The following is a 27,409-nucleotide window of genomic DNA, read 5'->3' on the forward strand; positions in this document are numbered from 1 at the left end:
ACAGGCTGTTCTTTACTGTCTGAGTCACCAGGGAAGCCCCAATAAATGCTTTAGGAATGCAAAGAAGAAAGGCATCACTTTGAGCCAGATTATCATAAAAGGCTTCAGGAAAGATAGGGGTTGAGCGAAGATTTGAAGAAAAGATGGGCCTCAAAAAGATGGGGGGAAAAGTGGATTATTTCAAGATGTTAGAGCTAGTGATGGTCAAGGAAGCTGCTCCTAGGGTATCAGTATATGGAATGATGTGTCTAAATTGAAAAAAAGAATTTGTGTAGAGACATGGCACAATTTATGCCTGGAAAGACATCCACGAGTTAGAAAGAGGAGAACCTGAAATCGGAACTTTATTCCATAGGTACTGCCTGGTTCTTCACACGTGCCAATAAAATAAATGTGGCATTTAAAGACTTATCTGGCAGTGAGTTTGAAAGCTCTGAACTATATTTGGGGATCGGTTAAGCAAATTGTAAGGAAAGCTTGGTTTGAACGTTTGTTAAGGTAGATTCAACACAGTCTGGAGCTTGATTGGATGAGAAATAGATGTCTAAGACATTGCTCAGGTTTGAACCTCCTTGACTAGGACGCTTGTGTACAAGTTCACTACTCAGTGACTATAAGGAGGGAAATATTTTAAGGTAGCATTTGATTCTAGATCTAGAATTCAACTTCCTACCACCTTCTTTACCTGTGCATCAGGTAGTGTTGCTTAAATATATGGCAGCTAATTTTAGCATGTCGAAAGGAAAAGATCTGGGGCTCGTGGAAAAGAAATGAAGATTGGGCTCCACTAAACCAAAGACAAGACAAGCTGGGCAGTTCACTTATTTTTATTAGGCATCATTATATAGAAAGCACCGCGCAAAAAACTAAGATGACCAGCATTTCCGGTCTTGAAGAAGTTTAAAATCTGGATGGAACCCGTAAGAGATCCTAGTAAGAGTAAACGGTCAGTCCTCAAATCTACAAACTTCTGATCAGCGAATTCATACTCGTCCTGTTGAAGCAGTTCAAGGTCTCCAGCTGAAGAAGAGGGAAAATTAGTAGGATGTTAAACTGGGAATAAGAGACCTCTTCTTGGAGGATGTGGATTTGGGAAAGGATCTGACCTGTCTCTTGAGAAACCTGTATGCAGGTCAGGAAGCAACAGTTAGAACTGGACATGGAACAACAGACTGGTTCCAAATAGGAAAAGGAGTACATCAAGGCTGTATATTGTCACCCTGCTTATTTAACTTATATGCAGAGTACATCATGAGAAACGCTGGGCTGGAAGAAACACAAGCTGAAATCAAGATTGCCGGGAGAAATATCAATAACCTCAGATATGCGGATGACACCACCCTTATGGCAGAAAGTGAAGAAGAACTAAAGAGCCTCTTGATGAAGGTGAAAGAGGAGAGTGAAAAAGTTGGCTTAAAGCTCAACGTTCAGAAAACTAAGATCATGGCATCTGGTCCCATCACTTCATGGCAAATAGATGGGGAAACAGTGGAAACAGTGTCAGACTTTATTTCTGGGGGCTCCAAAATCACTGCTGATGGTGATTGCAGCCATGAAATTAAAAGACGCTTACTCCTTGGAAGGAAGGTTATGGCCAACCTAAACAGCATGTTTAAAAGCAAAGACATTACTTTGCCAACAAAAGTCCGTCTAGTCAAGGCTATGGTTTTTCCAGTGCTCATGTATGGATGTGAGAGTTGGACGGTGAAGAAAGCTGAGCGCCGAAGAATTGATGCTTTTGAACTGTGGTGTTGGAGAAGACTCTTGAGAGTCCCTTGGACAGCAAGGAGATCCAACCAGTCCATCCTAGAGGAGATCAGTCCTGGGTGTTCATTGGAAGGACTGATGTTGAAGCTGAAACTCCAATACTTTGGCCACCTCATGCGAAGGGTTGACTCATTGGAAAAGACCCTAATGCTGGGTAGGATTGGGGGCGGGAGGAGAAGGGGACGACAGAGGATGAGATGGTTGGATGGCATCACCGACTCGATGGACATGGGTTTGGGTGGACTCCGGGAGTTGGTGATGGACAGAGAGGCCTGGCGTGCTGCAATTCATGGGGTCGCAAAGAGTCGGACACGACTGAGCGACTGAACTGAACTGAACTTGAAGTAGTAAGCACCAGACAGTCCGAACTCGCGCTGAAACAGCTCTCAGGAACCGCGCTGCCAGAACCTTCAGAGAGATGTACATTTATCCGGTAACTTCCAAATGCGCGGCTTAGGGCCAGAGAGGCTCCAAAGCCCGCCCAAGAGTCCAGCTTCTCGCTCCCATTGGACAAGCTCATTTCCTCGCCTTCGTCCGCGGGGCGACTTCAGCCATCAATCACACGGCTTGTTGCTCCACCCCTTTTCAGTGACGTAACACTTGGCACGCCTTCGCGCTCCCGCCCTCAAGCTCCCCACCAGTCGCTTCAGCTCCTTATTGGCCAGCAGAGAGGGGAGGAAAAGGTACGGGTCTTCTCTTTTGCTCTCTAAACTCCCTCCTCTAGTTTCCCGGTCTCCTCATAGGCTGTCTACGCACCCATAGCCTTGAGCTGTCGCGCAGGCGTGCACAAACGCTGGCTGCTAGAGCAGCACCTCCCCTCAAGCCTTCGAGAATTACGCTGTTGTGACGTGAGAGGGGCACTCCGCTAAGCCGTCTTCACTTACGATTGGCTGTGGCCGAGGTCCGTCACGTAACCACAGCCCCCTCCCTCCAACCCAACCTCCCAGTTTGATAAGACCTTGCAGGAGGCCACGCCTCAGCCCGTTGGGCCGCTTCGCCCTACGATTGGCTGAGGGAGCTGGCATGCTTTCCCACCCTCCACCCCGCAACGCCTTCCCGAGCTTCTGAGAGGCTGGCCGGACCCCGCGGAAGTTGCCAGTCAATCTCCTCCCTCCTTATCCCCCGCGAGGCCCCGCCCCCGGGCCGCGCGCCCCCAACGCGCGCGCGCACACGCGCTCGCATTCCCCCCCCGCCACCGCCCGCCCCTCGCCTCTCCCAGCACCTTCTCAAGTTGTAGCGGCCGCTCGCCAGGGGTTCTCTGTGGGCGGCGGAAGGGCGCGTGGGGGAGGGGATTCGTACTGCTGGGCGCTTCGAGGAGGGAGTGTGTGTGTGTACGCGCGTGTGTGTGTGTGTGTGTGCGCGCGCGCGCGCCCAGGGCCGGGGCGGCGGGTCACCGCCCCGGGAGATGAGGGGTCGGCGCTGACAGGGAAGAGCGCCGGCGGTGGAGACAGCGGCTCGGAGGGGCCCCGCGATGGCAGCGCCTCGGGGGGAGGTTCGAGGCAGGGCGGGCTGCCCTGGCCGCAGCCACTGAGGTGCTGGCTGGCCGGCCGGCCGGAGACCCGGGCCGCCAGGGACGAGAGGCGCGTTCGACGTCCGCACCCTCGCGCCCTCGCCTCAGTTGTCTGAACTTCGGGCTCCCGTCCACCCGCCCTCGGAACTCGGGAGTCAACAACTTCTTCACACACCACCCCCCCTCCGCCCCCGCCAGCCCCGGGGAGCTCGCTGAGCGGCGGGGACCGGGAACCTCCGGCCCTGAGATGTGGCCGTGAGGCGTCGGCGGGCGGCGAGGAGAGAGCTCGGCGGGCGCCCGGGAGCGGGAGGGCGGTGCGGCTGGGGGGCACGGGGCGGAGGGGCGCGAGCTCCTCGGCGCCTCTCCCCCGCCTCCTCCTCCTGCCGCTGCCCGTTCCGTGCAAGCAGCAGCCGGAGCTGCCAAGCGCCAGGGCCGCGGAGATGTCGTCGTCGTCGCCGCCGCCGCCGCCGGCGGGGGCTGCCAGCGCCGCCATCTCGGCCGCCGAGAAAGTGGACGGCTTCACCCGGAAATCGGTGCGCAAGGCGCAGAGGCAGAAGCGCTCGCAGGGCTCGTCGCAGTTCCGCAGCCAGTGCAGCCAGCCGGAGCTGCACCCCTTGCCCCAACTCAAAGGTAACTAACCTCCGAGGGCGCAGCCCGGGGAGGAACGCGCGGGTCCTCCTCGGCGCCGCCGGAGCCTTTGCTTTCTTGGGGGCGGGGGTGGGGGGTTCTTTCTGCCCACCTGAGGCTCGCGTTCCCCAAGCTTCCTTGGCGTCCTCCCACCCTCTTTATGATTCAGACAGGTTTGATGTTAAAAGAGTCTTGCTTTTTCTCCCCCCGCCCTCACTTATCTGGGTTCACTCTTCCCTTCTTGGAGGAGGCCAGCACCCCTCTCTCCCCACCTGCGCGCTCGGGTGCCTGCCCTTAGGATTGCAACTCTCCTCCTGAGTCCGGAGGGGTAGACTCTTTTTTTTTCAGTCTTCTTCCTCGAGTCTTGCCCTTCCCCACCTTGTTGTAACAACCTGTCTTACTTTCCGACCTTCACTTTTCTGAGACCTGCCTCCTCTTTTCGGCCCCTCTTCGCTAATCTTTTGCTTTTCCAATTGTAAAGCGTCTTTGCGCACACTCTCTCTAACTTTCACTTCCCTCTGATCTTTCCAAAGAGTCTTATTACCACCAGGAATCCTAATGCGTACACCGGTTAAGAGTTACGTGCCTTTAGATTGATTTATAAAGAAAAAGCCTAAAAATCTGACCAGGGTAGTGTCTTACTTACTGGGTCATTAGATTTAAATGTTACTCTTTAGCGCAAAGAATGGAAAGATTTAAAATATTGTCTGAGAAGATACACACGGTAGAGTTGAAAAAGTAAGGAGTAGGTCGTGGTGCTTTGCAATGGAATGGGAACTTAGTTTGCCAAGCAGTGATTCCAGGGACTCGGTAGGTTTGTACAGTAATTCAAATTGGTGTCTGTGCCTAGTGCCTTACAGGAGAACTTGGCACTCCTTCTGGCTCACTTACTTTTCCCACTAGGTTTAGAGGATTAAAAAAAAATAAAGAAATTGGTTCCTGACGTTCTAGTTTATTTTTTGTGGATTACTACCTTTTAATTTTATAATTTTAAGGTCTTTGCTTTTTGTGAGATAGACATTGTCATGGAACAAGATGATAATGATCCTAAACATTTGAATTTTTTTTTTCTACAAAAGAAACCTGATAGAAATCTAGATCATCTGTTTTGCAAGACCAGGAAATGAAAGTTTTTGTACTGAGATAGATAATTGTTCAGGAGGGTTTTCGATCATTTTCAAAGAGCTCCAGCATCCAGTTCGAGGCCAGCCTGGTTCTGATTTGTCTTTAGGCCTAGGAATCCAGTCTTAGTTTGGCCAGGAGTCTAAAGAAAACCCCAGATCAAATCACAGTTGACCTGCAGTAGCTTTGGAGCCCCATTCACATCCTACACTACCCTGCTTCTTGAGGTGCTTCTAAGCGTCCCACCAGCAGAATCAAACTGGCTTTTGAAAGTATTATTTAAGATGAGCAGCCTGTGGTACTGCGTTTATCATTTGCTCTTCAGTATGCAAAAATTGTTCAAACGTACATATCACAGCCTACAGTAGACCACGATGGTAGATGTTGCCAAGACTTTTAATTCTTGAGTGATATCATAGCTATAAAACAATGTTATCTTACTTGTTAGGACATTGAACTGCTATTCATGAATTTTAAATTTTAAACTTAACTAAAACATCATAGTCATTTTTACATTATTGAGTTTTTTCCCGATTAAATTGGCAAATTGTTGTTGCAGTTTGAAGGTTTGGTGCTAGTGTTAGTGTTTTTCTTTCATATGTCTTTACTTTGTTTTTCAGTAAGATATTGTGGTTCTTTATATTGTCTTTTTCATTTTTTTATTAATTTTTATTAGAGTGTAGTTGCTTTACAATATTGTGTTGGTTTCTACTGTACAACAAAGTGAATCAGTTCTACATATATTCTCTGTTTTTTGGATTTCCTTCCCATTTGCTGCTGCTGCTAAGTCGCTTTAGTCGTGTCTGACTCTGTGCTTCCCATTTAGATCACCACAAAGCACTGAGTGGAATTCCCTGTGGGTTCTCATTATCTATTTATTTGATACATAGTAGTATATATATGTCATTCCCAACCTCCCAGTTCATCCCACCACCCTCTTCCCTGCTTGGTGTCCATATGTTTGTTCTCTACATCTGTGTCTCTGTTTCTGCTTTGCAAATAAGTTCATCTTATATTGTCCTTTTATATATAATATTTATTTTTATTTAATAAAAATAATTGAATATTAAATCTATATTGATAGTTACTTCAAGCCAGGAGATGCAGCTTTAATATACTTTGCTTTTAAAAGCCTAGCAAAAATATACAGTCAGTAATCATCTAAGTTATATGGTGTATAGTTCAACAAGTTGAAGGTGCCATTAAATGTTTTATTTATAGTATTTTGCTCACTAGTAGAGGAAAAAAATCGAAATTTTAGATTTAATCTATGTGTTTCACATGAAAATATAGTATTCTTTATAAGGAAACTTATGCATTCAGGATAAATTTATGTAAATTTAATTGAGGAATAAGATTCTTACTTAGATTACCCACTAATAGGAAAAATGACTTGTACTTCAGATGCCAAAATGCTTGAAAAGTGGTTTTTTAAAAATTCAGTTGCTTCACTTAGTGCTTTGGCAGTGTCCTTGATACCACATGTCGTGTGCTTTTTCTGTCAGTAGTAGTTTTTTCCATTTGTGGCCTTAACAAAAACCAGTGGAAAGCGCTGTAATATGTGTATGAAAGAGAATTTTTCTTCCTGCTCTGAAATACCATCTTACAGTGGAGTGATTCAGATATCTGTGGGCATCCAAGATCTTTTCAGTGTTTATACCAACCTGCTTATGTTACACTTCGTCCACATGGATCTGAGCTGGAAAGGGGCCAGCTATTTTCCTCAAAGCATACTGTGGGTAAAGATTAACAAAATAATCCCACTTCTTCATCTAAAGAAGTTTATTTGTGCAAAATAATTTAGTAAGTGGGTTGCAGAATCTTAATGGTAAAAATGTTTGTGGAGAAAATTCTGTTTTATTAGAGAAAGTATTTTAAAAACAAGCCTTGTTAAAAGGAGTTTTTAAAAATGAGAAACTGTTCTGTAGGCCCTCAATCTGCCTTGTATAGCTTTAAAAAATTTTTTTTTCCAAAACACTTGAAATTTGTTAGGTTAGTTCTATAAGTTCCTCTGAGAACTAAGTATGAGAAAATAAAAGGGACATTCTATCAATCATTTCTGTGTATTTAAATTTACATTAGTATTTTACTTAATTTTTCTACCTTAAACTTTTCCTTTAGTAACCAACAGTTAGGAAGCTTTTAACTTTAAAAAAAAAAAAATAGCCTGTTAATGGGAAGTTTTTCTGTCAGTTTAACCTGTTTTGTGTCTCTGAAAGAATTGGTTTGGTAGAATAATAGATGTCATACAGTTATATAACAGTTAGCATTTATAAATTATTTTATACTTTTCTTTACATTTTTAAATTATAAAAACAATATCAATCATAGTAAGTGAAACAGTCCAAAAAGTTGTGTAATACCTAATCCCGGGTATCTGTTTCTTTTTCGCACCTACTGAGGTAATGTTGTGTGAGAATCCACTACCCTGTATTTTTACAAAAATTACATATCATTGTGTCATGCCAGCAACTCTACGCGAGACCAATATTATTCCCAGATGTGAGGTTGAGACTTAAAGAGCTTAGTTTCAGGCCTGTGATTATTTCTCTGGATGGCAGTTGACACTGGTACCCAGGTTAAATGATACCAGTATTTTTGCTGTTAACCTGCTTTATGAACATTTGAGCAGGATGATAATAGAGTTGGGTCATTGGGGTCAGCTGTGGCTCAAAGGTAAAAGTTTAATCTTTCTGAGTTGCTTTCCTTATCTGTAAAATGGGGATAAAACCTCCTATCTCCCTAGGATTGTGGGGCTTACGTGAAATAATGTAATTGGTGCCTAAAAATAGGCAAAGAATATTAGTTCCCATTCTCTTTGGTATTTGAAAATCCAAATTAAAAGTATTTTTTAAATGAAGGGTTCACATAAATAGTAAAACTTTGCTAGTGTAAAGTATAAATTATTTATAATCGGATCTCAGATATGATTTATGTGCGCTGAGATGAAGCCATACATCAAGCATAAGTGTAAATATGGAAATAGGATAGAATGACTTTTTTAAATGTTGAATGCTATAGTTAGAAGTTTTTTTTTTATCAAGCAAAGAAATTGAATTAACCAGTAGAATTATATAGGTGTGTGTCTCTCATAGGAGACAGACCGTAAATGGCAAGGAACAGAATGAAACTGGCGTTGAGATTAAAGTCCCCTTCAGATGAGGTACAGAATTTCCCAAATTTCCTCAGCTTCTTGGTTGGTATATTCTTATAAGTTGGGTCCTCCTGGAGGTATTGAGGCTAGTAATAGTGGTGTTCATTTGAAGTGTTCCCTTATCTTTAGGGAACTTTTTTTTTGTTTTTCTTGATATATGTGGTGGCAGAGAGTCCGACACGACTGAGTGACTGAACTAATGTGGTCTTTTAGGGTATCTGGTTCAAGAGCACTGACATGATTTGAAATTTCCTAACGACTCTTTTTGCGCTGGTGAGGAACACTACTCCCTCAACTTTTAAGGTTTGTAGATTTTTTTCCCCAAAGTTAATTTCATTCATCTAAACCCAAAACCCATTTTAGTAATTGGGATAGCATTAAAGAAGAGTTGAAATTCACCTGAATATGTTCAAAGTGTTTGTTTACAAAGGAATATATAACATTTTAGTCATTTTACAACTATCTTCTGGAAGTATTGATAATACCACATTTCTTCTAGTCAACTTATTTTTTAATGTTTAAAAACTTTTAGAATGTACCTCTAGAGAAATTAATATAGTGTCATCGTTGGCCTTCACATGAAGGAAAAACTTTTCCATCTAAGTCTCTTTAACATTTTCAGAATTCCTGTTTAGGCTCAGATTTCTTTTTCCCCCAGTTTTATTACCTCCTCTGATTCTTGATTGAACTTTGGATCCTTTTATGAAGTGCCTGTAAAGTAAGACTCCAGTTAAATGTGTTTAAGTAAAATAGTGTGATCATTGGGACAGAGTATCGTCCTGTAAATAGATTGAAATTGTCTTCCTGCATTATTGATGAGTCACGATCACTTCGGGCTGGTTGGTTAACCCTTCTGAACTTCAGTTAATCATTTTTACTTGTAAGAATAGTATTTTCCCTTGATACAGTCTTAAAGATGAATTAGTCTTAAATGAGTTAAAGATTTTGGATGACAAAGACAGGTTTATTAACAAAAATAATACATTTGGGAAACAATAGATTTTTGTATATTCTTTGAATTTTAACTTTTTTAAAATTGTAAAAAGCCGGGGATGGAGACTAGCTTATTTTTATTTATATGTGTTTAGCAGGGTTGTCAACCCTGGCCCTGCTCTTAGAGAGTTTTAAAAAACATCAATGCCTGAGTCTTACCCTCAAGTGATTCTAAATAAATTGGTCTAAGGTAGGTTGCAGGCATTTGTATTTTTGAAAGCTCCCAGGATGATTCTAATGTGTAGCCGGGTTGAGAATCACTGGTTTGACATTATCTATCTATTGATTTAATTCATTAATTGAGACTTTGTCCTTTTCTCTAGATACTCATGGCTCATTACCCAGCCTATTAACGTTTCCTGCCCTCACTTCACCTGCTGCTATTTACTTTTCACTGTCTTAACTCTGCTGCCCCCTATGGCTAATCAGCTGCTTTCCTGAAGGGGGAGAATGCTGTTGGATTCTGGAGTTTTAGGTGTGATTCTATTGGATTTTGTGGTAGTTACCGTAATTAAAACTCAGCTGTTATCCTTTGACACAAGGTGGTCAGGTTTGTTTTTTTCTGTGATTTTTGGAGCTGTGACTGAGCTGTCAAGCAGAAGTGAGAACATAGGAAAGCAGTTTGCCTAGTTTTAATCCCATCATTCAGGGTAACATAATCCCAACCAATTTGAAATGTAAGACTATTTGCTGTATGTTCACAGCATTGTTCCACCTCTTGAAGATTTAGAACTAATGTAACTACTGTATAAATTGACTATTAGATGTTGAACAAATGAGATATTGTTGATCATAACTGTGTTTTTGGTAATGCCTCATATTTATTTAGCATCAAGTAATGTTTTTCTTGTGGTTGCCTTGGCAGCACATATACTAAAATTGGAACTATAGAAGATTAGCATGGCTTCTGCACAAGGATGACACATATTTGTGAAACATATCAGAATCTTGCAGAATAAACAGAGCATTTTAGGGGGGAAAAAAGAAAGAAATGTTTTTCTTCAGAGGGTTTTCACATCTATCCTCTAAATCTTGACCATAGTCTTTTACTGAAGGTAGGGCAGCAATGACCTGGGGCCGTTTACATTTTATAACTGTCTCTTGTCTTTGGCCCTTCTGCCAGCCAGTTTGAATAATACCTGTATTTGTTGATTTGTTGTTTTGAGTCAGTGTCAGTCGTTACATAGTGATGTCCTCTCTCCAGAATGAGATGGTAGGATTTTTGTGAAAGCAGAAGTCATCTGTGTTTTCATATCCTGTTACAGTACCAAAATACAGTGTTCTGTGCATAACAAGTGTGATCATGTAGATAGTCACTGTTTTGATTAAGAAATTACCTGTTAGCCCTCCCTTTACACCTTTATTCAGGGTTTTTTAAAGTAAATTAATTTGGGGTTTTTAATACCATGATAAATAGTGGATATAGTTTTGAAACAGATGATTGTTTGCTCCTGTATTTGGGGCTTTGCCAGTGACTGCTGTGACATGTAACATTATTGCTAGGGAAGGTATTGTGTAAGATCTGTGTGGAAAAGTAATGCTGGGTTGACTTCCAGATGTGGACAGCTGTATATAAATACCAGATAAACTGAAATAACTAATTTCCAGTAATTTCTAAATTTAAGGTTCAGTCTTTATTTATAAGGATGTCCTTGAAGGAGATGAAGGGAACATATTTTAAATATATAATTACTTTTAGTGCATTATTATGTAACAGGTAACCCACGTGATGTACCAGAAGAGTTTTACACGACAGACTACGTTTATGTGAAATAAGCTCTACTTGTCTGAGTAGGATATTCACTAATAAGCAGTTTCAGACCACTTTTTATGTATATGTTTTTGAACTCTTCCCTGAAGATTTTTATTCATGTGGGTTTTTGTGTGAGTAATGGTGGATTGTAGAAATCCTGCAGTTTTGATCAGATTTCTTCAAGAAACCTGTTAGGATTTTCTAGTAGTTTGCTGAGTATCATAGGTACACATTATAAAATCCAGAGAACCTATTTCTAACTTGGATACTGAAGGCAAGGGATTTCTTGGGAACTCACTCCTCCTACTGGAATGATGATGCTAATTGCATTTACTGTTCCCTTACTGTGCTGATGTATCTAGTTGAGCCTTCCAGTGCTGAATGGGACCTCAGGAGTCATTCTGGTTTAGCTTTCATCGGGAAAGAGTTTCACTGTTGTTCTTAAAAAAAAACAAAGAATCCACCTGCAATGCAGGAGACCTGGGTTCGATCCCTGGGTTGGGAAGATCTCCTGGAGGAGAGCGTGGCAACCCCCTCCAGTATTCTTGCCTGGAGAACTCCCCACGGACAGAGGAGCCTGGCGTGCGACAGTCTGTGGAGTGGCAAGAGTCGGACACGACTGAGCGACTAAGCTCACACACACACAGAACATAAGTAGCTATCTTATTATCTCACCAGAAAAGCCTTCTTTAAGAGAGGGAGAAAAAGTATAGGGTTTTTAAACTCTTAGATGCTCCCTCAGAATTTGCTTAGTGAGTAAACTGCACAGACAATAACTAAAAAAAAAAGTTAGCTGTATGAAACCAGAATTTTTTAATGACTGGACTTAACTTGTAGTAAAGGAGTATAAAATATTAACTCTAGCTTCAGAAATGATACATTTTCTCTGTGTAATTGGTCTTTGCCTTTGATTCACACTCACTGATAAAGGGTGTTGTAGAATTACAGTTATTATCAGAAGATGATGATTATTTGAACTCATGGTTAATCCTGTGCCTTTAAATTTATATATTAAAAATGATGAGACAGGTTTTGTGATAAACTCGAATTTTGATCTAGCAAAGCTGGGTGTTTTTAAAACAAATTTCCAAACAGACTTTTCTAAAGATAAACATTTGTTGAAGTCATAAGTAAAACAAAATACAACTTCTATAGGAATATATGCTTTTTTTTTCATTTGCAGTACCATTCTTCTTTTAATTAGCCAGAGGAAAAATATTTTGTTTGCCTGCTGTGAAACTGGATATATGCTTTGCTTTCAAAATCTAGTACAGAAATATTTTCCTCTTTGATGTTCATAGTGCTTAAATTTTAGGTGAACCATTGTAGAGGTCAAAATTTTACTCAGTAAAGTTAATAAAATGATGAATGCTTTTATTTTTGGAAATGTCTTTAGGAGCTTGTGGTCTGGTGGGGTACATGTAGACATGTAAACTGGTGGTTTCAATTAGCAACAAGTGTTGTGATAAGAGTAAGCAGTAAAAGCCTAGGGGAGTGTGTGAGGGACCCAACTCAGTTTTGTGTGTGAGGAGAGAGATCAGGGAAATCTCCCTGGAGAAAGTGACAGGTAAGCTGAGACCTGCAAGGCTAGACGTGTTAGACCAAGATAGGTGGGTTCTACGAGGCCCGCTAAGGACAGCATGGGCATTCTTAGAGGTAAGTAAGTGGCTGTGATGTGCTTTGTCTCTTTGCATGCCCATGGACTGTAGCCATGGGATTCCCCAGGCAAGAATACTGGAGGGGTTTGCCATGCCCTCCTCCAGGGGATCTTCCCAACCCAGGGACCGAACCCTAGTCTCCCTCATTGCAGATGGGTTCTTTACCATCTGAGCCATCAGGGAAGCCTGTAACTGTGATAAAGAATATTACAATAGGGAACTGGCTACAGAAGAGATTGGAGCGACATTTAGGGTCTAGGTAACAGCCTTGATGCTGTGTCGTGCAGTTATTCCTGACAGTAGTGTGAAGAATGAATTGAGAGATGAGAGTAAAGAATCCTAGTTAATGCTGGCACAGAGATAATGGTCTCCTTGTCTAAGTGGGGGTGAGTGGTATCACAGCAGGGACTTGGAAAGAGGGAAGAATCAATGATGATACATTCCTGACTTGGGCAAGTAGATGTATGGTAGCAGTTTACTGAAAGGGAAAAAGAGTAGAAGATCAGATGTGGGAGAAGATAGTGGTTCTACATGTGGGACGGGTTGAACTACCTGTGGAAATAGAAGTGAAGAGTCTAGTAGGAAATTAGATATTTGGGCCTGGAGCTAAGTAGAAAGAGCTGTGCTAGAAATCAGTATTTAGAAACTTTAGATTAAAGATGATTTTTGAAGAGATGCAAGTAGAAGCAACTGCCTACTGGAAATGTATAGAACGAGAAGAGGGCAAAGAATATCATCATTTAGTTGATGATCAGAGGGAAAGGAGCAACAGCTTGAGTGGAAGATAGGAGAAAGTAGGGACAGGAGAGAGTAGGGACAAGGTGGTTAAAGGAAGAAAATATGTTTTTAAATAGGGGTGAGGTGGGGCTAGTAGCAGTCAGAAGAGCTGCTGACAGGTCAAATATATAAGAACTGAAAAGCTTCCATGGGTTTGGTAGTCTTCAGGCAACACTGGTGACTCGAGATGCATTTCAGAGGGTTGATGATCTTGAAACCAGAGTTCTCTAAGGTGGGGAGTGAATGGAAATGGAGAGCCAAGTCAGTAAGTATGGACATCTCTTTGAGGAAACTTGACAATTAAAAAAGTATCACTCGAGCTGCTGGGTGGAGAATGGATTGTAGCAGAACTAGATTTTTAGGAGGAGGACCAGTCAGGAGTTTGTTTTAATAGGCTAGATGAGATATGATATGGCTAGGGCTGGGGTGGTAGGAGTAAAGATGGAGAAAAAGAGACGTGTTCAAAATACAGCTAAGCTGGGACCTGTCAATGAATTGTATGGAGGAGATGGACAGGCAAAGGTAGGAGTCAGAGATGTTTCCCAGGTGTTTTAGCTTGGACAGCTAGCTGAGTGCATAGGTCTACCACCACTGAGAAGGAATACATTAGAAAAAGAACCAGATAAAGAGGGAAAATTCAGAGTTATAATTTAGACATTCTAGGTTTGAGATGTCTTTTGGAAACCTGGGTATAAATATCAAATAGACTTTTTGATGTGTGAATCACAGAGTGCCCATTGGTAATTTCTGTAACTTCTAAACATGAATAAAAAGATGTTGAGGTTGTTTATTAGAAAATGTTAGTAGTTTGAGATACTGATCACTAGATCTTATGGCCAAAATGGGATTATCTAGCCCCATTGAGTGGAATGTCTGTACAAGACATCATATAGTGGTAAGATATCCTTGATATATGTGTGAGGTGATCACAAAATATGTTGGGACAGATGCATGAATAGGGTAAGTTACTTAATTGACTGTTTTCTGCCTTTAGACTAGAAGTTAAATACTTTAGGACTTAAGATCCGTAACTTCTTTCCCAGTATTTAGGCAGTCAGTGCTTGGTTTTAATATTTATTAAATGAAATAATGAAGCAAATGCTATTAAATTGATTTAGAGAAAAACACCATTTTGTGCCATGCAGTAATTTACAATTTTATAATGATTTATAATTGAGTGATAGTTTACATACAGCTCCAAATTGAGCATTTTGTTGATGAAGAACCCAAAACATACAGGGTATATTCTTGTGCAAGTCACTTATAACTTAATCTTCTCAATTGATTCCTCCTCTTTAATATGAAACTGAAGATATGTATTGTCTGCAGTAAAGCAAAATTAGCTCTTTATTTTTTAATTTTTTATTTTCAGCACTTTATGTTCTAACAGTGCAAAGGAGAAATAGTTGAGAGCCTTACAAGAAAGATACTGATTTCTTACAGGACCTGGGCAGGTAGACCAGTACTGAACATAGGTTTTTCTAAGACCCTGTAAAGCAAAAGATCTTTACATCTTAAATTCTTCTGAAAATGCTTCATTGATCTTCTTTGCGGCTCTTCCTTTTAGCACAATTCTTCCATTTTTTAAGTAACGTAAAGTTTTTCTGAAGAAGAAATTGGAGAGTATCTGTTTTATGAATGAGTACTGAGAAGCAAGATGAAGTGAACTTTTAAATCAGTTAGCACATTTGTGTCAGAGCTAGATTTATAATTTGGTGTCTCTACTCAGTTGAAAGTTATAATCTGTAATTAGCAGCTTTGAGGAATTATGGAATTGTTATGGGATATCACAAACTGATTAGATTCTGTCCACTTATTTTTTCCTCTCTGTTCCCTGCTACATGTGCTGTGTACAAATAGTTTTTGAAAAAAGTTTTTTAAACTGTGACTACGTTAACATTGCACTTTCTAATCATTATTTCCCAATTCAAGGAAGGAAAATAAATTGGAGCCAGATAACTGAGACTTGAATATAATAAAAGCCAATTGGGCCAATTCATCTTATCACTTGACTGATACTATTCTCCTGCTAAATTCTCCCCCCAAAACTGAAATTAGACAATATGTCATCTCTTTAAGTAGTTATTTACATACACTTGTGCTCCCAGATTAAATTTGAATCCGAAGTGGAAATAAAGTAGCAAATGTAACAATGAAATATTTTTAAGGTGCATTTAATTTTCACAGCTGTATTTTCTTCATAGGAAATTTCTATCATTAACGCAAGAGAGGTAAAAAAATTACCCAGCTTTTACCTACCTACCAGATACCTAGGCAGTGATTTTGGTACTTCATATATTTTTATAATTCTGTTTTTAATTTGTACCACCTGGGTAAACTTACACATAACATTTTAGTATTTTGAGAACTGCTTTAAAAAAAAAATCTAGAAAAGTAGTTTCTCCTGTGGAATAAGAATGACTATTTTAGGATACAATGCTTGCAATGAGTCATGAGTAATCTCAGTTTTCATGGTTTTCTAAAATAAACTCATTTAAAGACTATGCAATGAGAAATGTCATATTCTTAACTTCCCTATTTCTTGTATAATGGCTTTATTATTTTCATATAAACTTACAGACTCACTCTTAAAAAACGAGCCAAAAGAGAATCTTAAAAGATAGAAAGTAAAAATCCCCAGCCAGAAGAAACTTCTAAAATTTTGAGCATCTTCTTAGATTTTCCCACTAGTGAGATCATATAATGTATGCTGTGCTATAATTCATTACTCTGACTTTAATAAAATATTATAAATAGCACATTTCTAATACAAAAAAATGAAATCTATTTACGTTTCTGAATATATTTTATTATTTTTGTAAATGCTGAGTCAAATAATTTTAAAACTTGATTATGAAAATTCCTTATATTATCCATAAAAGGAGAGGAAATAATTTCTAAGAGTAGTGGTACTTTATTTTAGGGAGATTATCCATGGATCTCTTAGAAAATCTAATTAAAGGAATCCATCATCTTCTCCATATACAGTATTTTATATATAATTTCAGGGTCCCTGAATTGCACCACCACCACCACCACCCTGAAGTCCATCTCTGGTCAGATGGAGGAGGGGAGTGGGTAGGGTATTTTGTGGACTATCATAGGCTTTGCTCTAGAAACTTCAACAACCTTGTTAAAGTAGGTAATCCTTTTTCTTAACAAGTAGCAGGTGTTTCTTAGGGGGTGCAGGTAGGGTTAGCTAAAAGATGAAACTCATCACAACTATCGGAACCATCTATAAAGACGTTTAATACTTCTTGTTTCCCAAAGGCCCCAAATGAAACAAGGGTACTTCTAAAAACCTTTACTGTATTTAATGAATACTAGGCTTTATAATCAAATTAAGCAGATGATACAGATATTCTATTTATTCTCCTAGGAGTTTTTTTTTCAGTATTCTGCTTCTCAAGGTTCTACATTCCAAGAAATCCATGTCACATGCCCCACTAGCTTATCTTCATTTCTTGTTCTTATCTACTTTAAAGTGGTTTTTTAATTGGAAAAAAAAAAAAGGTAACATAGTGAATTTTTTTAGATAAAGATTGAGCACTTTAACCCTTCTGTAGTGTAGTAGTTCTGGACATACTCATATTTGAATGGTAGTTGAGTAAGACATGTTAATATTTATGTTCTTTAAAGTTTTAGATAGTGTTCTAGGGGTTTTCTTAAAATGGTATATACAGTTGTATATTAGAATGCATTATCAGACTGGTAGGGTGCATATATTCCGATTCCTAAAATGTGATATCTACAGTTTTCCCAGCATTTTCAATTTTAATGAAATCATAGACCCTTAGCTAAGTCATATTTAGTTACAATGCTATGAATCATTTGTTAATAAACATTTCCATTGTTACTTTGTAATAGCTTGATCCTCTAAAGTTTCAAATAAAAGCTGATTTTAGACTCCTAGTTATTAATGTTCTAGGGGTATTGCCAAAAAAAGCTACATGTCCTATATTCTGTGCCAGTTTCTTAAATTAGAATCTTGGATTGCATCCTCAGCGTGTCACTGTAGTGGTATTGCTGGGTTGCTATGATACGGTGCTTGTTCTATAATTTGTAGCATGAATCTTATATGAGAGCCTACTTTAGATTTCAAATATGTGAGCAGCAGTAATTGGGAATATGTTACCTTTTTTCTTTTAAGAAAAATTAAACCTATAAAACTGTTATTTCTGTTACGAGTTCTGATACCTAGACCTTCAGACTGTTCTTAGGTGTAAAATAATGAACAACTTAAAATAATTTAGTTATTGCTAAGAAGTTTATCATATTAACTTTTATGAAAATGGACAAGAAGAGGAAGATTTTATGATAATGAATATTTTAAGATTTCAGTGTTCTCGGTATTTGAGGTCTTGAAAGAAATGAATGTAGACTAGATTTTCTGGTAATATTCATTTAAGACAGTACCAGTAAAACCATATTACAAGGGAAAACTCCAAGTTATATTACTGTTTTGAATGTAATCATTTTATTCAGTGAACTGTTCTTAAAACCAACCTTACATAGCCATATTAATAAACTATTATTATCATCTCTTTTAAAAAAAATTTTATTGAAGTATAGTTTATTTGCATTGTGTTAATTTCTGCTGTATGGAAAAGTGATTTAGTTATACATATATATTAACTTTAATATTATGGCTTAGTATTATGGATAATATTATATATTATCATTAATATTACGGGCTGTGATCAACCTAGACAGCATATGAAAAAGCAGAGACATTACTTTGCTAACAGTGGTCCGTCTAGTCTATGGTTTTTCCAGTAGTCATGTATGGATGTGAGAGCTGGACTATAAAGAAAGCTGAGTGCCGAAGAATTGATGCTTTTGAACGGTGGTGTTGGAGAAGACTCTTGAGAGTCCCTTGAACTGCAAGGAGATCCAGCCAGTCCATCCTAAAGGAGATCAGTCCTGAATATTCATTGGAAGGACTGATGCTAAAGCTGAAACTCCAGTACTTTGGCCACCTGATGCAAAGAACTGACTCACTAGAAAAGACCCTGATGCTGGGAAAGATTGAAAGTGGGAGAAGAAGGGAATGACAGAGGATGAGAAGGTTGGATGGCATCACTGACTCAATGGACATGAGTTTGAGTAAGCTTCAGGAGTTGATGGTGGACAGGGAAGCCTGGCATGCTGCAGTCCATGGGGTCGCAAAGAGTCAGACACAACTGAGCGACTGAACTGAAACTGATTATGGTTTATCACAGAGTATTGATTATAGTTCTCTGTGCTATACAATATGACCTTGTAGTTTATCCATCCTATATATAATAGTTTGCATCGGCTAATCTCACACTCCCAGTCCTTCCCCTCCCCGCTCTCCTCTTCCCCTTGGCAACTGTAAGTCTGTTCTCTTTATCTGTAGCCTATTTCATTTAATAAGTTCATTTATGTCATATTCTAGATTCCACATTTGAGTGGTATCATATGATACTTGTCTTTCTCTTTCTAATGTACTTCATTTAGTATGATAATCTGTAGGTACATCCATGTTGCTTCAAACGGCATTATTTCATTTTTTATGGCTGAATAATATTCCATTGTATGTGTGTGCGCATGCATGTGTGTGTATATGTAAAATACTAGAGCTTCTTTACCATTCATCTGTTGATGGACATTTTGGTTGTTTCCGTGTCTTGGCTGCTGTGAATAGTGCTGCTGTGAACATAGGTGTGCACGTGTCTTTTCACATTATAGTTTTGTCTGGGTGTATACCCACCAGGGAGATTGCTGGATCATATGGCAGTTCTCATTTTTTGAGGAAACTCCATACTGTTTTCCATAGCAGCTGCACCAGTTTATATTCCCATCAACAGTGTAAGAGGGTTCCCTTTTCTCCACACCCCCTTCAACATTTATTATTTGTAGACTTTTTGATGATGGCCATTCTGACCTGTGTGAGGTGGTACCTCATTGTAGTTTTGATTTGCATTTCTCTAATAATTAGTGATGAGCATTTTTCATGTGCCTTTAGGCCATCTGTATGTCTTTGGAGAAAAGTCTGTTTAGGTCTTCTGCCCGTTTTTCAGTTGGGTTGTTTGTTACTGAATTGTAGGAGCTATTGGTTTAATATTTGTTTATTTTGAAAATTAAGCCCTTGTTGGTTGCATCATTTGCAAATATTTGCTCCCACTCCATGGGCTGTCTTTTCATTTTGTTTATGGTTTCCTTTGCTGTGCGAAAGCTTATAAGCTTGATTAGGTCCTATTTGTTTTTGCTTTTATTTCGGTTGCTTTGGGAGACTGACCAATCATTCATATTATTTCTGTCAGAAAAGAAAAGAAAATTAGTCACTCAGTCATGTCCGACTCTTTGCGATCCTGTGGACTGTAGCCTGCTAGGCTCCTCTGTCCATAGAATTTTCCAGGCAAGAATACTGGAGTGGATTGCCATTTCCTTCTCCAGGGGATCTTCCCAACCCAGGGATCAAACCCCGGTCTTCTGCATTACAGGCAGATTCTTTACAGTTTGTGCCACCAGGGAAGCCCCAGTAAAATTTCTGTCAGAGAATTTTTTTAAAACTTTTTATTTTGTATTGTGGTGTAACCGGTTAACAAAGATTGTTGTGATAGTTTCAAGTGAACAGGGAAGGAACTCAGCCATGGTTATATATGTATCCATTCTCCCCCAAACTCCCCTCCCATCCAGGCTGCCACATAACAATGAGCAGAGTTCCATGTACTATATATAACGTAGGTCCTTGTTGGTTATCCATTTTAAATATAGCAGTGTGTATCTGTCCTTCCCAAACTCTTTTACTATCCCTTCCCTCCAGCAGCCATAAGTTCATTCTCCAAGTCTGTAAGTCTCTCTCTATTCTGTAAATTCAACTGTATCATTTCTTTTTAGATTCTACATAAAAGGAATGTCATACAGTATTTCTCTTTATCTATGTCAGAGAATGTCTTGCCTGTGTTCTTGTTATTAACTCTTACATGATGGTTTTTAATTTTCATTTACATGTTTCATGAAAATTTCTAATTTAGTATGCTAAATTAGTATAGGCAACATAAAGACAAAACAAGAGTATTCTAAGCATCTGTTGTAAATATATACATTTATGGTGGAATTATTATGTGTATGTGATCTTTAAACTGCAATTGATCTTTAAACTTTTACTATCTTTGAATAATATCTTAGATATTTGATATAAAAGTATTTTAGAGATCAGGACTGGATTAAATTTTTTAAACACCTTTATTTAGATATAATTTATGTACTGTAAAGTTCATCTTTTAAAGTATACAATTCAGTGGCTTTTGGTATATTCACAGATAAGTGCTACCATCACTATAGTCAATTTTAGAACCTTTTCATTATGTCAAAAAGAAATGTTATACTCTTTAACTATTACCTCCGTTATCCCTTCATCCTTGCCATCCCTATGCTAAGCAATCACATATCTATGTTCTGTTTCTATAGATTTCCCTATTCTAAACATTTTGCATGAATGGAAGCATACAGTCATGGCCCCCCCCCTTTTTTTTTGGTGTTCTCGGTCGTGTCTGACTCTTTGTGACCCCATGGACCGTAGTCTGCCAGGCTCCTCTGTCCATGAGATTTCCCAAGCAAGAATACTGGAGTGGGTTGCCATTTCCTTCTCCAGGGAAATGCCAGTAGTTGTGACAGGAAAAAAAAGTGAAAGTGAAAGTTGCTCAGTCGTGTCTGACTGTTTGTGACCCCATGGACTATACATGAATTCTCCAGGCCAGAATACTGGAGTGGGGAACCTTTCCTTTCTCCAGGGGATCTTCCCAACCCAGGGATCCAACCCAGGTCTCCTGCATTGCAGGCAGATTCTTTGCCAGCTGAGCCACAAGGGAAGCCCAGGAATACTGGAGTGGGTGGTCTATCCCTTCTCCATCAGATCTTCCTGACCCAGGAATTGAGCCGGGTCTCCTGCATTGCAGGCGGATTCTTGACCAACTGAGCTAGGACATTCTGTCTTTTCCTGACCACAGCCTCAACTTTAAATTCCAATGACTTTGAGCTAACTGTTATCTTGTTTTCAGCAGTGCAGTGGAGCATCCTTGTTCAGCAATCCAATCAAATTCAGGCTCCTTTGAAGGAATAGTTCTTGAGGTTAGTGTTCCATATTTGTTCTGACACCAGGAGGGCTCCTCTAAGCTGCTCCTTTATCTGGTATTGTCTTGCAAACTCTCCAGCCTAGAGTTTAGCCTTATATCCTCATTGAATCTACAGATTTCTCTACTACTTTTCACCACAACTGCCACTGTTTTGAGAGATTCAGCTAAATTTAAGCTTGAACTTTTCATGCTTTGTTGAAAATGAAGCCAGTTCCTTTGGGAAGAGACAAAACAACCGATTTATGGCTTGTTTCTCCCCCTTCCCCAGGCAAAATCTTGTTGAGCCAGAGCTCTGGAGCTGGCAGTGGGGAAAATGGCATGCTTCTCTCTGAGGAACAACCCATTTTAGGAGCTGAATGTGAGGTGGAGAGGGGGCAGGAGCTGAGATTTTCTTGGCTTTCCTCTTCCAGTATGGAACCACAGCCTTACAGTCCAGGACTAAGGTAATTGGAGCCCCAGTGTTCTCAGTGGTTCTGCACCAAGAGTAGAATCTTTGTCCCACAGGTCGAGGGACTTCTACCCAGGTAGGAGAAGGACTTCTACCCTTCTTGACAACACTGGCCTGGGAGTTGACCTCAGCAACGGGTAGCTGTGGGCAGAATGAGAACGGCCAGCATTCTGCTCCACACCTGAGGAAAGTTGTCTGACTGGGAGCTGTAGGTAGAGGGATCCTTGGGTGTACCTCTCTCGAGTGGAGTTTCTGCCTAGCTGAGCTGAGAGGAGAAAGGGAGGAAGCTGTTTTGGTTCAGATACCAAGACTGGCTTTTCGCTTCAAATATTCATAGATATTCTTGGATAGATGCTTCCTCATTTACTTTTCGCCTTAGGATCATTTCCAGAGGCTTTAAAAAGTTATTTTTAAAATGATTTTCATCAGCTTCACTGGAGAGCAGGTCTGTGGAGCTCTTAAGCTTGTCTTGCTAAGAGTTTATCTCCCTGTGGACTAAAAGATTTAGCTTCTTTTATAGTAATAATTTGTACCTTACAATTATCTAGAAATTCATAGCTTGCAGGTATATAATAATGCCAGTAAATTTGAAAACCTAGAGGAGCGGAATTGGGAAAATCCCTTGAAATAAACAAACAGCTTTCTCAAACTGACACAAGAAGAAACAAAAGTCTGAGTAAGTCTTACATCTATTTAACTGAGTCCTAATTAAAAACCCTGGCAAGGACAGTACAAGAAAAGGTGATTACAAACCAATATCCCTTATGAACATAGATGGAAAAATCTTATACAAAATATTAGTAAATTGAATTTAGCAGCAAATAAATAAGATGATACATCATGATTATTTGGGATTTATGCCAGGAAGCTAAGGTTGGTTTACATTCAAAATGATTTGCTGAATAAATATTGATAGAATAAAAAAGTCCTATTATTACTTCAGTACAAATAGAAAAGTAGAAAATTCCTTTTGTGTATAGTTAGCTTCTCTCTAGTACTTTTCCATGCAAATTCCAGCTATTCAGGAGCCTTGATCTGCAATGTCTATTTAGCTCAGTCTATTTGGCTTTTGCTATTTTGAACCTGTACTGTTTCTTCCTATACTGCAGTCTGGGAAGTGTTACAGATAGAGTTGGTGCAGTTGTGGAACTCACTCTCTTTTCCTTCTCTCAGGGATAGCAGTCCTGTGTACTACCTGTTTTCCAGCATCTGAAGACAATTACCTCATGTATTTTGTCCAGTTTTTAGTAGTTTACTATAGGAAGATTGGTCTGCCAGAAACAGAAGTCTTGCCCACACTTTTTGTCAACCTTATGCAATAAGTATAAAGTGATATATGGCATTTCATACATAAACTCATATATATAGTTTATATATATTTACATTTTTCTCCTTAACTAGTGTGGTTAAATGTCTTTTCTTATTTATTGGTGCTTTGTGTTTCACATGCCTTTCTATAGGTTTATTTTCTTTATCTTACTGATTTATAGATTTTTGGTGTGTGCCTGCTGGATGCCATTCAGAGTTGGTTAGAAAACTCTGAATACTTGATAATTTTCCTATTCACATTTAGTTTTTTAGTTCTTGGAATTAAATGTATAAATGAGGGAATCTAATTTTTTAACATGAATAGCGAGTTGTCCTTGCATAATTTATTTTGAAATTCCCCACTGACTTTTTGTTTTAAAAACACCAGTTCTATTGTATATTAATCTTCTATGTATGTGCACATATTTCTTGGTGCCTTATTTCCCTGGCCGGTGGTCTTTTTGTCTATTCCTGCACAGTACCATTTAGTTTTAATTACCTTGTGTGGTAAGATCACTGTTCCCTTCTTTGTCTTAAAAATCATCTTGGCTATTCTTGATTGTTTATTTTTTCAGATGAATTGTGAGAGCAACTCTTCAAGTTCTAGCAAAACACCCTGTTGTAATCCAAAATGTATCTCTATTATTTATGTCTTTGATATATTTCTTCAGAGTTTTATAATTTTCCTCATAAAAGTCATGTTTTGTTCTTTGCTAGATCTCTCAAATCACTTGCCCCTGGAACCCAGTCACCATATGATGAGGAAGCTTAAGCCATATAGAGAGGTCACATATGGGGGTTCTGGCACTAGCTCTAACTAGTCGTTCAGCCAGAGGCCAGAATCAACTGCAAGACATGTAAGTGATTTAGCCTTTATATGATGGCAGTCCCTAGTTTTCTAGTTTTTTTCAGCTTGAGACCTTAGACATCATGGAGCAGAGATAAGTTGTCTGAATCTCTAACCCAATGAAATTGTGATAGATAATAATTATTGTTGTTTTAAGCCTCTAAAGTTTGGGATAATTTGTTATTAAGCAGTAGAAAATTAATACACCAGATACCATTCTGGTTATGATTTGGCTTCTCCTATAAGCAAGAGAGTTCCATAAAAACATCTACTTATGCTTTGTTGACTACGCCAAAGCCTTTGACTGTGTGGCTCACAACAAACTGGTAAATTCTTCAAGAGATGGGAATATCAGACCACCTGACCTGCCCCCTGAGAAATCTGTGTGCAGGTCAAGAAGCAACAGTTACAACTGGACATGGAACAAAGGACTGGTTCAAAATTGGGAAAGGAGTCCGTCAGGGCTGTATATTGTCTCCCAGCTTATTTAACTTATATGCAGAGTACGTCATGCGAAATGCCAGGCTGGATGAAGCACAAGCTGGAATTAAGATTGCTGGGAGACATATCAATGACTTCAGATATGCAGATGACACTACCCTTATGGCAGAAAGCGAAGAGAAACTAAAGAGCCTCTTGATGAAGGTAAAAGAAGAAAGTGAAAAAGCTGGCTTAAAACTCATTCAGAAAACTAAGATCATGGCATCCAGTCCCATCACTTCATGGCAAATAGATGGGGAAACAATGGAAACAGTGACAGACTTTATTTTGGGGGGCTCCAAAATCACTGCGGATGGGGACTGCAGCCATGAAATTAAAACATGCTTGCTCCTTGGAAGAAAAGTTATGACCAACTAGACAGCATATTAAAAAACAGAGACATTACTTTGCCAACAAAGGTCCGCATAGTCAAAGCTATTGTTTTTCCAGTAGTCGTGTACGGATGTGAGAGTTGGACTGTAAAGAAATCTGAGCACCAAAGAATTGATGCTTTTGAAGTGTGGTCTTGGAGAAGACTCTTGAGAGTCCCTTGAACTGCAAGAAGATCCAACCAGTCCATCCTAAAGGAGATCAGTCCTGAATATTCATTGGAAGCACTGATGCTGAAGCTGAAACTCCAGTACTTTGGCCACCTGATGTGAAGAGCTGACTCATTAGAAAAAACCATGATGCTGGGAAAGATTGAAGGCGGGAGGAGAAGGGGGCGACAGAGGATGAGATGGTTAGATGGCATCCCTGACGCGATGGACATGAGTTTGAGCAAGCTCCGGGAGTTGGTGGTGGACAGGGAAGCCTGGCGTGCTGCAGTCCATGGGGTTGCAAGAGTCAGACATGACTGAACAACTGAATTGAACTGATAGGTCTGCTTAAGGTTTAACTGGGCTTCCCTGGTGGCTCAGTGGTAAAGAATCCGCCTGCCAATGCAGGAGACATGGGTTCAGTCCCTGAGTTGGGAAGATCCCCTGGAGGAAGAAATTGCTACCCACTCCAGTATTCTTGCCTGGGAAATCCCATGGACAAATATAGTACTTGTAATAATTTCTCATCCTAAATTAATAAACTAGCATTTATTACTATGTCATGAGCTTGGATAATTTATATTTGTATTTTACATGATAAGAAACCATGTATCTGCATGTATAAGGCCGAGGAATAAACTCAGACATTGAAAATTCATCATGAACACCATGTTTCTTGAGAAACTGACCTTCTCTTGAGAATGAATTAGCATACCAATGTGGTTGAGATTGGAAGTTTACATATATTCCATGATACTTCTATAGTCAGATACAACTTGTACCATGTTAAAAAACCTGAACTTGTCTTAAATACCTGTTAATTTGGTGGTACAGTCTTTCTAAATAGGTTTCATAAACTGACACCAAAGAGTACAGTGTAAAACATCCTTATGTTTTTCTAAAGACTCTAATTTACTTCAAAAACTTCTTACAAAGTTTGCTAATATCAAATGAGTCAGGTGATCAGCTAGGTTCTGTGCTCAACTACATAGGTGTTATTTTTTTCTCAAATAGTTTATTCTGTGAACCTTGAGATACCTTGTGACTCCAGCTAGAATCCACCTTGGAAGTCATGTTGCAAGTCACTTTAGTCCAGCCCACATTGACGGCAGGAGAAGTAGACTCCACCTTCTGAAGAAAGGCGTATCAAATAATTTGTGGACAAATTTTAGAACTACTGCGCTTGATAGTTTGCAGTAGTTCTGGGCTCCCTGGTGGCTCAGACGGTAAAGAATCTGCCTGTACTGCAGGAGATTTGAATTCGATCCTGGGTCAGAAAGATCCCCTGGAGAAGGAAATGGCATCCCACTCCAGTATTCTTGCCTGGAGAATCCCATGGACAGAGGAGCCTGGTGGGCTATAGTCTGGGGTTGAAAGAGTCCAACACAACTGAGCGACTGACACTTAACACTGCACTTGATAAGCTTGAAATTAGTACAAAGGAAGTTAATAAATTAACGGTATTAGGCTTAACATATCCTGATTCTCTGTCTCACAACACAGGGTGTGGTTGTGTTTAATGGTCCTGATAGACTTAAAATCCTTTGACTAAAGTTTTTTACTGCAGGAGGAGAGGTATGGGATGAATTGAGAAAGTAGCACTGACATGTATACAGTAACATGTTTAAAATAGATAACCAGTGGGAAGCTACTGTGTAGCACAGGGAGCTCAGCTCAGTGCCCTGTGATGACCTAGAGGGGTGGGAGGGAGGCTCCAGACGGAGGGGATGTATGTATACCCAGAGCTGATCACCTTGTTTGTACAGCAAAAAGGAAGACGGCATTGTAAAGCAGCTGTCCTCCAATTAAAAATTTAAAAAGTAAAGTGTTTTGCTGATTGAGTAGTGTTTGCATGGGCACTGTCTTTATTTGCTTCTGAAGGAAATGAAGAAATAATGATGGGAAAGTGCATTCCAGCCAGTGTCTGTGCAAACTGGCCCCCCGGGGAACGTGAACTGTCAGCGTGAATGGGACTTAGGGTCTGAAGGGGGGTGATGGGAAATGAGGTTGGAAAGGTAGTGCCCCTCAGTTTCTCCTCTCTCCTTTCACCCTCAGCTTTTGTCATCTTTACATTTTTAAGGCTAATATTTTCTATGGCCATGATTAAGTTTTATATAAATTGTTAAGTTAATTCTAAAAGTTGAAAGCCAGTGGGCAGGGTTTATGTGTGACTGCATAGGCTCCAGAGCTGCATAATGTATTTCCTTTCTTATTTAGTTTTTTTAGGTATTTCCTGGAATTTCTAATTGTCTATTTTTTTTCCACCTTTAACATACTCTCAGTTTTTTTCTCCAAATCTCCAGGTGATAAGATAGCCTAATGAT

General features: G+C 39.8%; 1 protein-coding gene and 1 pseudogene across 12 annotated transcripts in view; both read left to right on the forward strand.

Moving 5' to 3' along the window:
* Positions 1 to 3,140: 3,140 nt before the first annotated feature.
* The window catches only part of PPP2R5A (protein phosphatase 2 regulatory subunit B'alpha), a 64,636-nt gene continuing 40,367 nt past the window's right edge, over positions 3,141 to 27,409 (forward strand). The window contains exons 1-5 of one of the 12 annotated variants that reach the window (XM_081489751.1): positions 3,852 to 3,907; positions 8,394 to 8,483; positions 21,392 to 21,458; positions 21,732 to 21,906; positions 23,937 to 24,076. Coding sequence is in view for 2 of the 12 variants with exons in the window: in XM_081489743.1 (XP_081345869.1) it covers positions 3,718 to 3,907 (190 nt within the window). In the remaining 10 variants the exon portion in view is untranslated. Of the gene's footprint in view, positions 3,908 to 8,393; positions 8,484 to 17,423; positions 17,468 to 21,388; positions 21,459 to 21,731; positions 21,907 to 23,936; positions 24,077 to 27,409 lie in introns of those variants that run through there. The other 11 variants (XM_081489747.1, XM_081489746.1, XM_081489754.1 and 8 more) reach the window with 11 other exon arrangements.
* Positions 10,023 to 10,123, forward strand: LOC145508063 (U6 spliceosomal RNA; annotated as a pseudogene).

The sequence above is a fragment of the Giraffa tippelskirchi genome, chromosome 5 (assembly GCF_054371585.1).
Source record: "Giraffa tippelskirchi isolate mGirTip1 chromosome 5, T2T-mGirTip1v1.2.pri, whole genome shotgun sequence".
NCBI classification, from domain to species: Eukaryota; Metazoa; Chordata; class Mammalia; order Artiodactyla; family Giraffidae; genus Giraffa; species Giraffa tippelskirchi.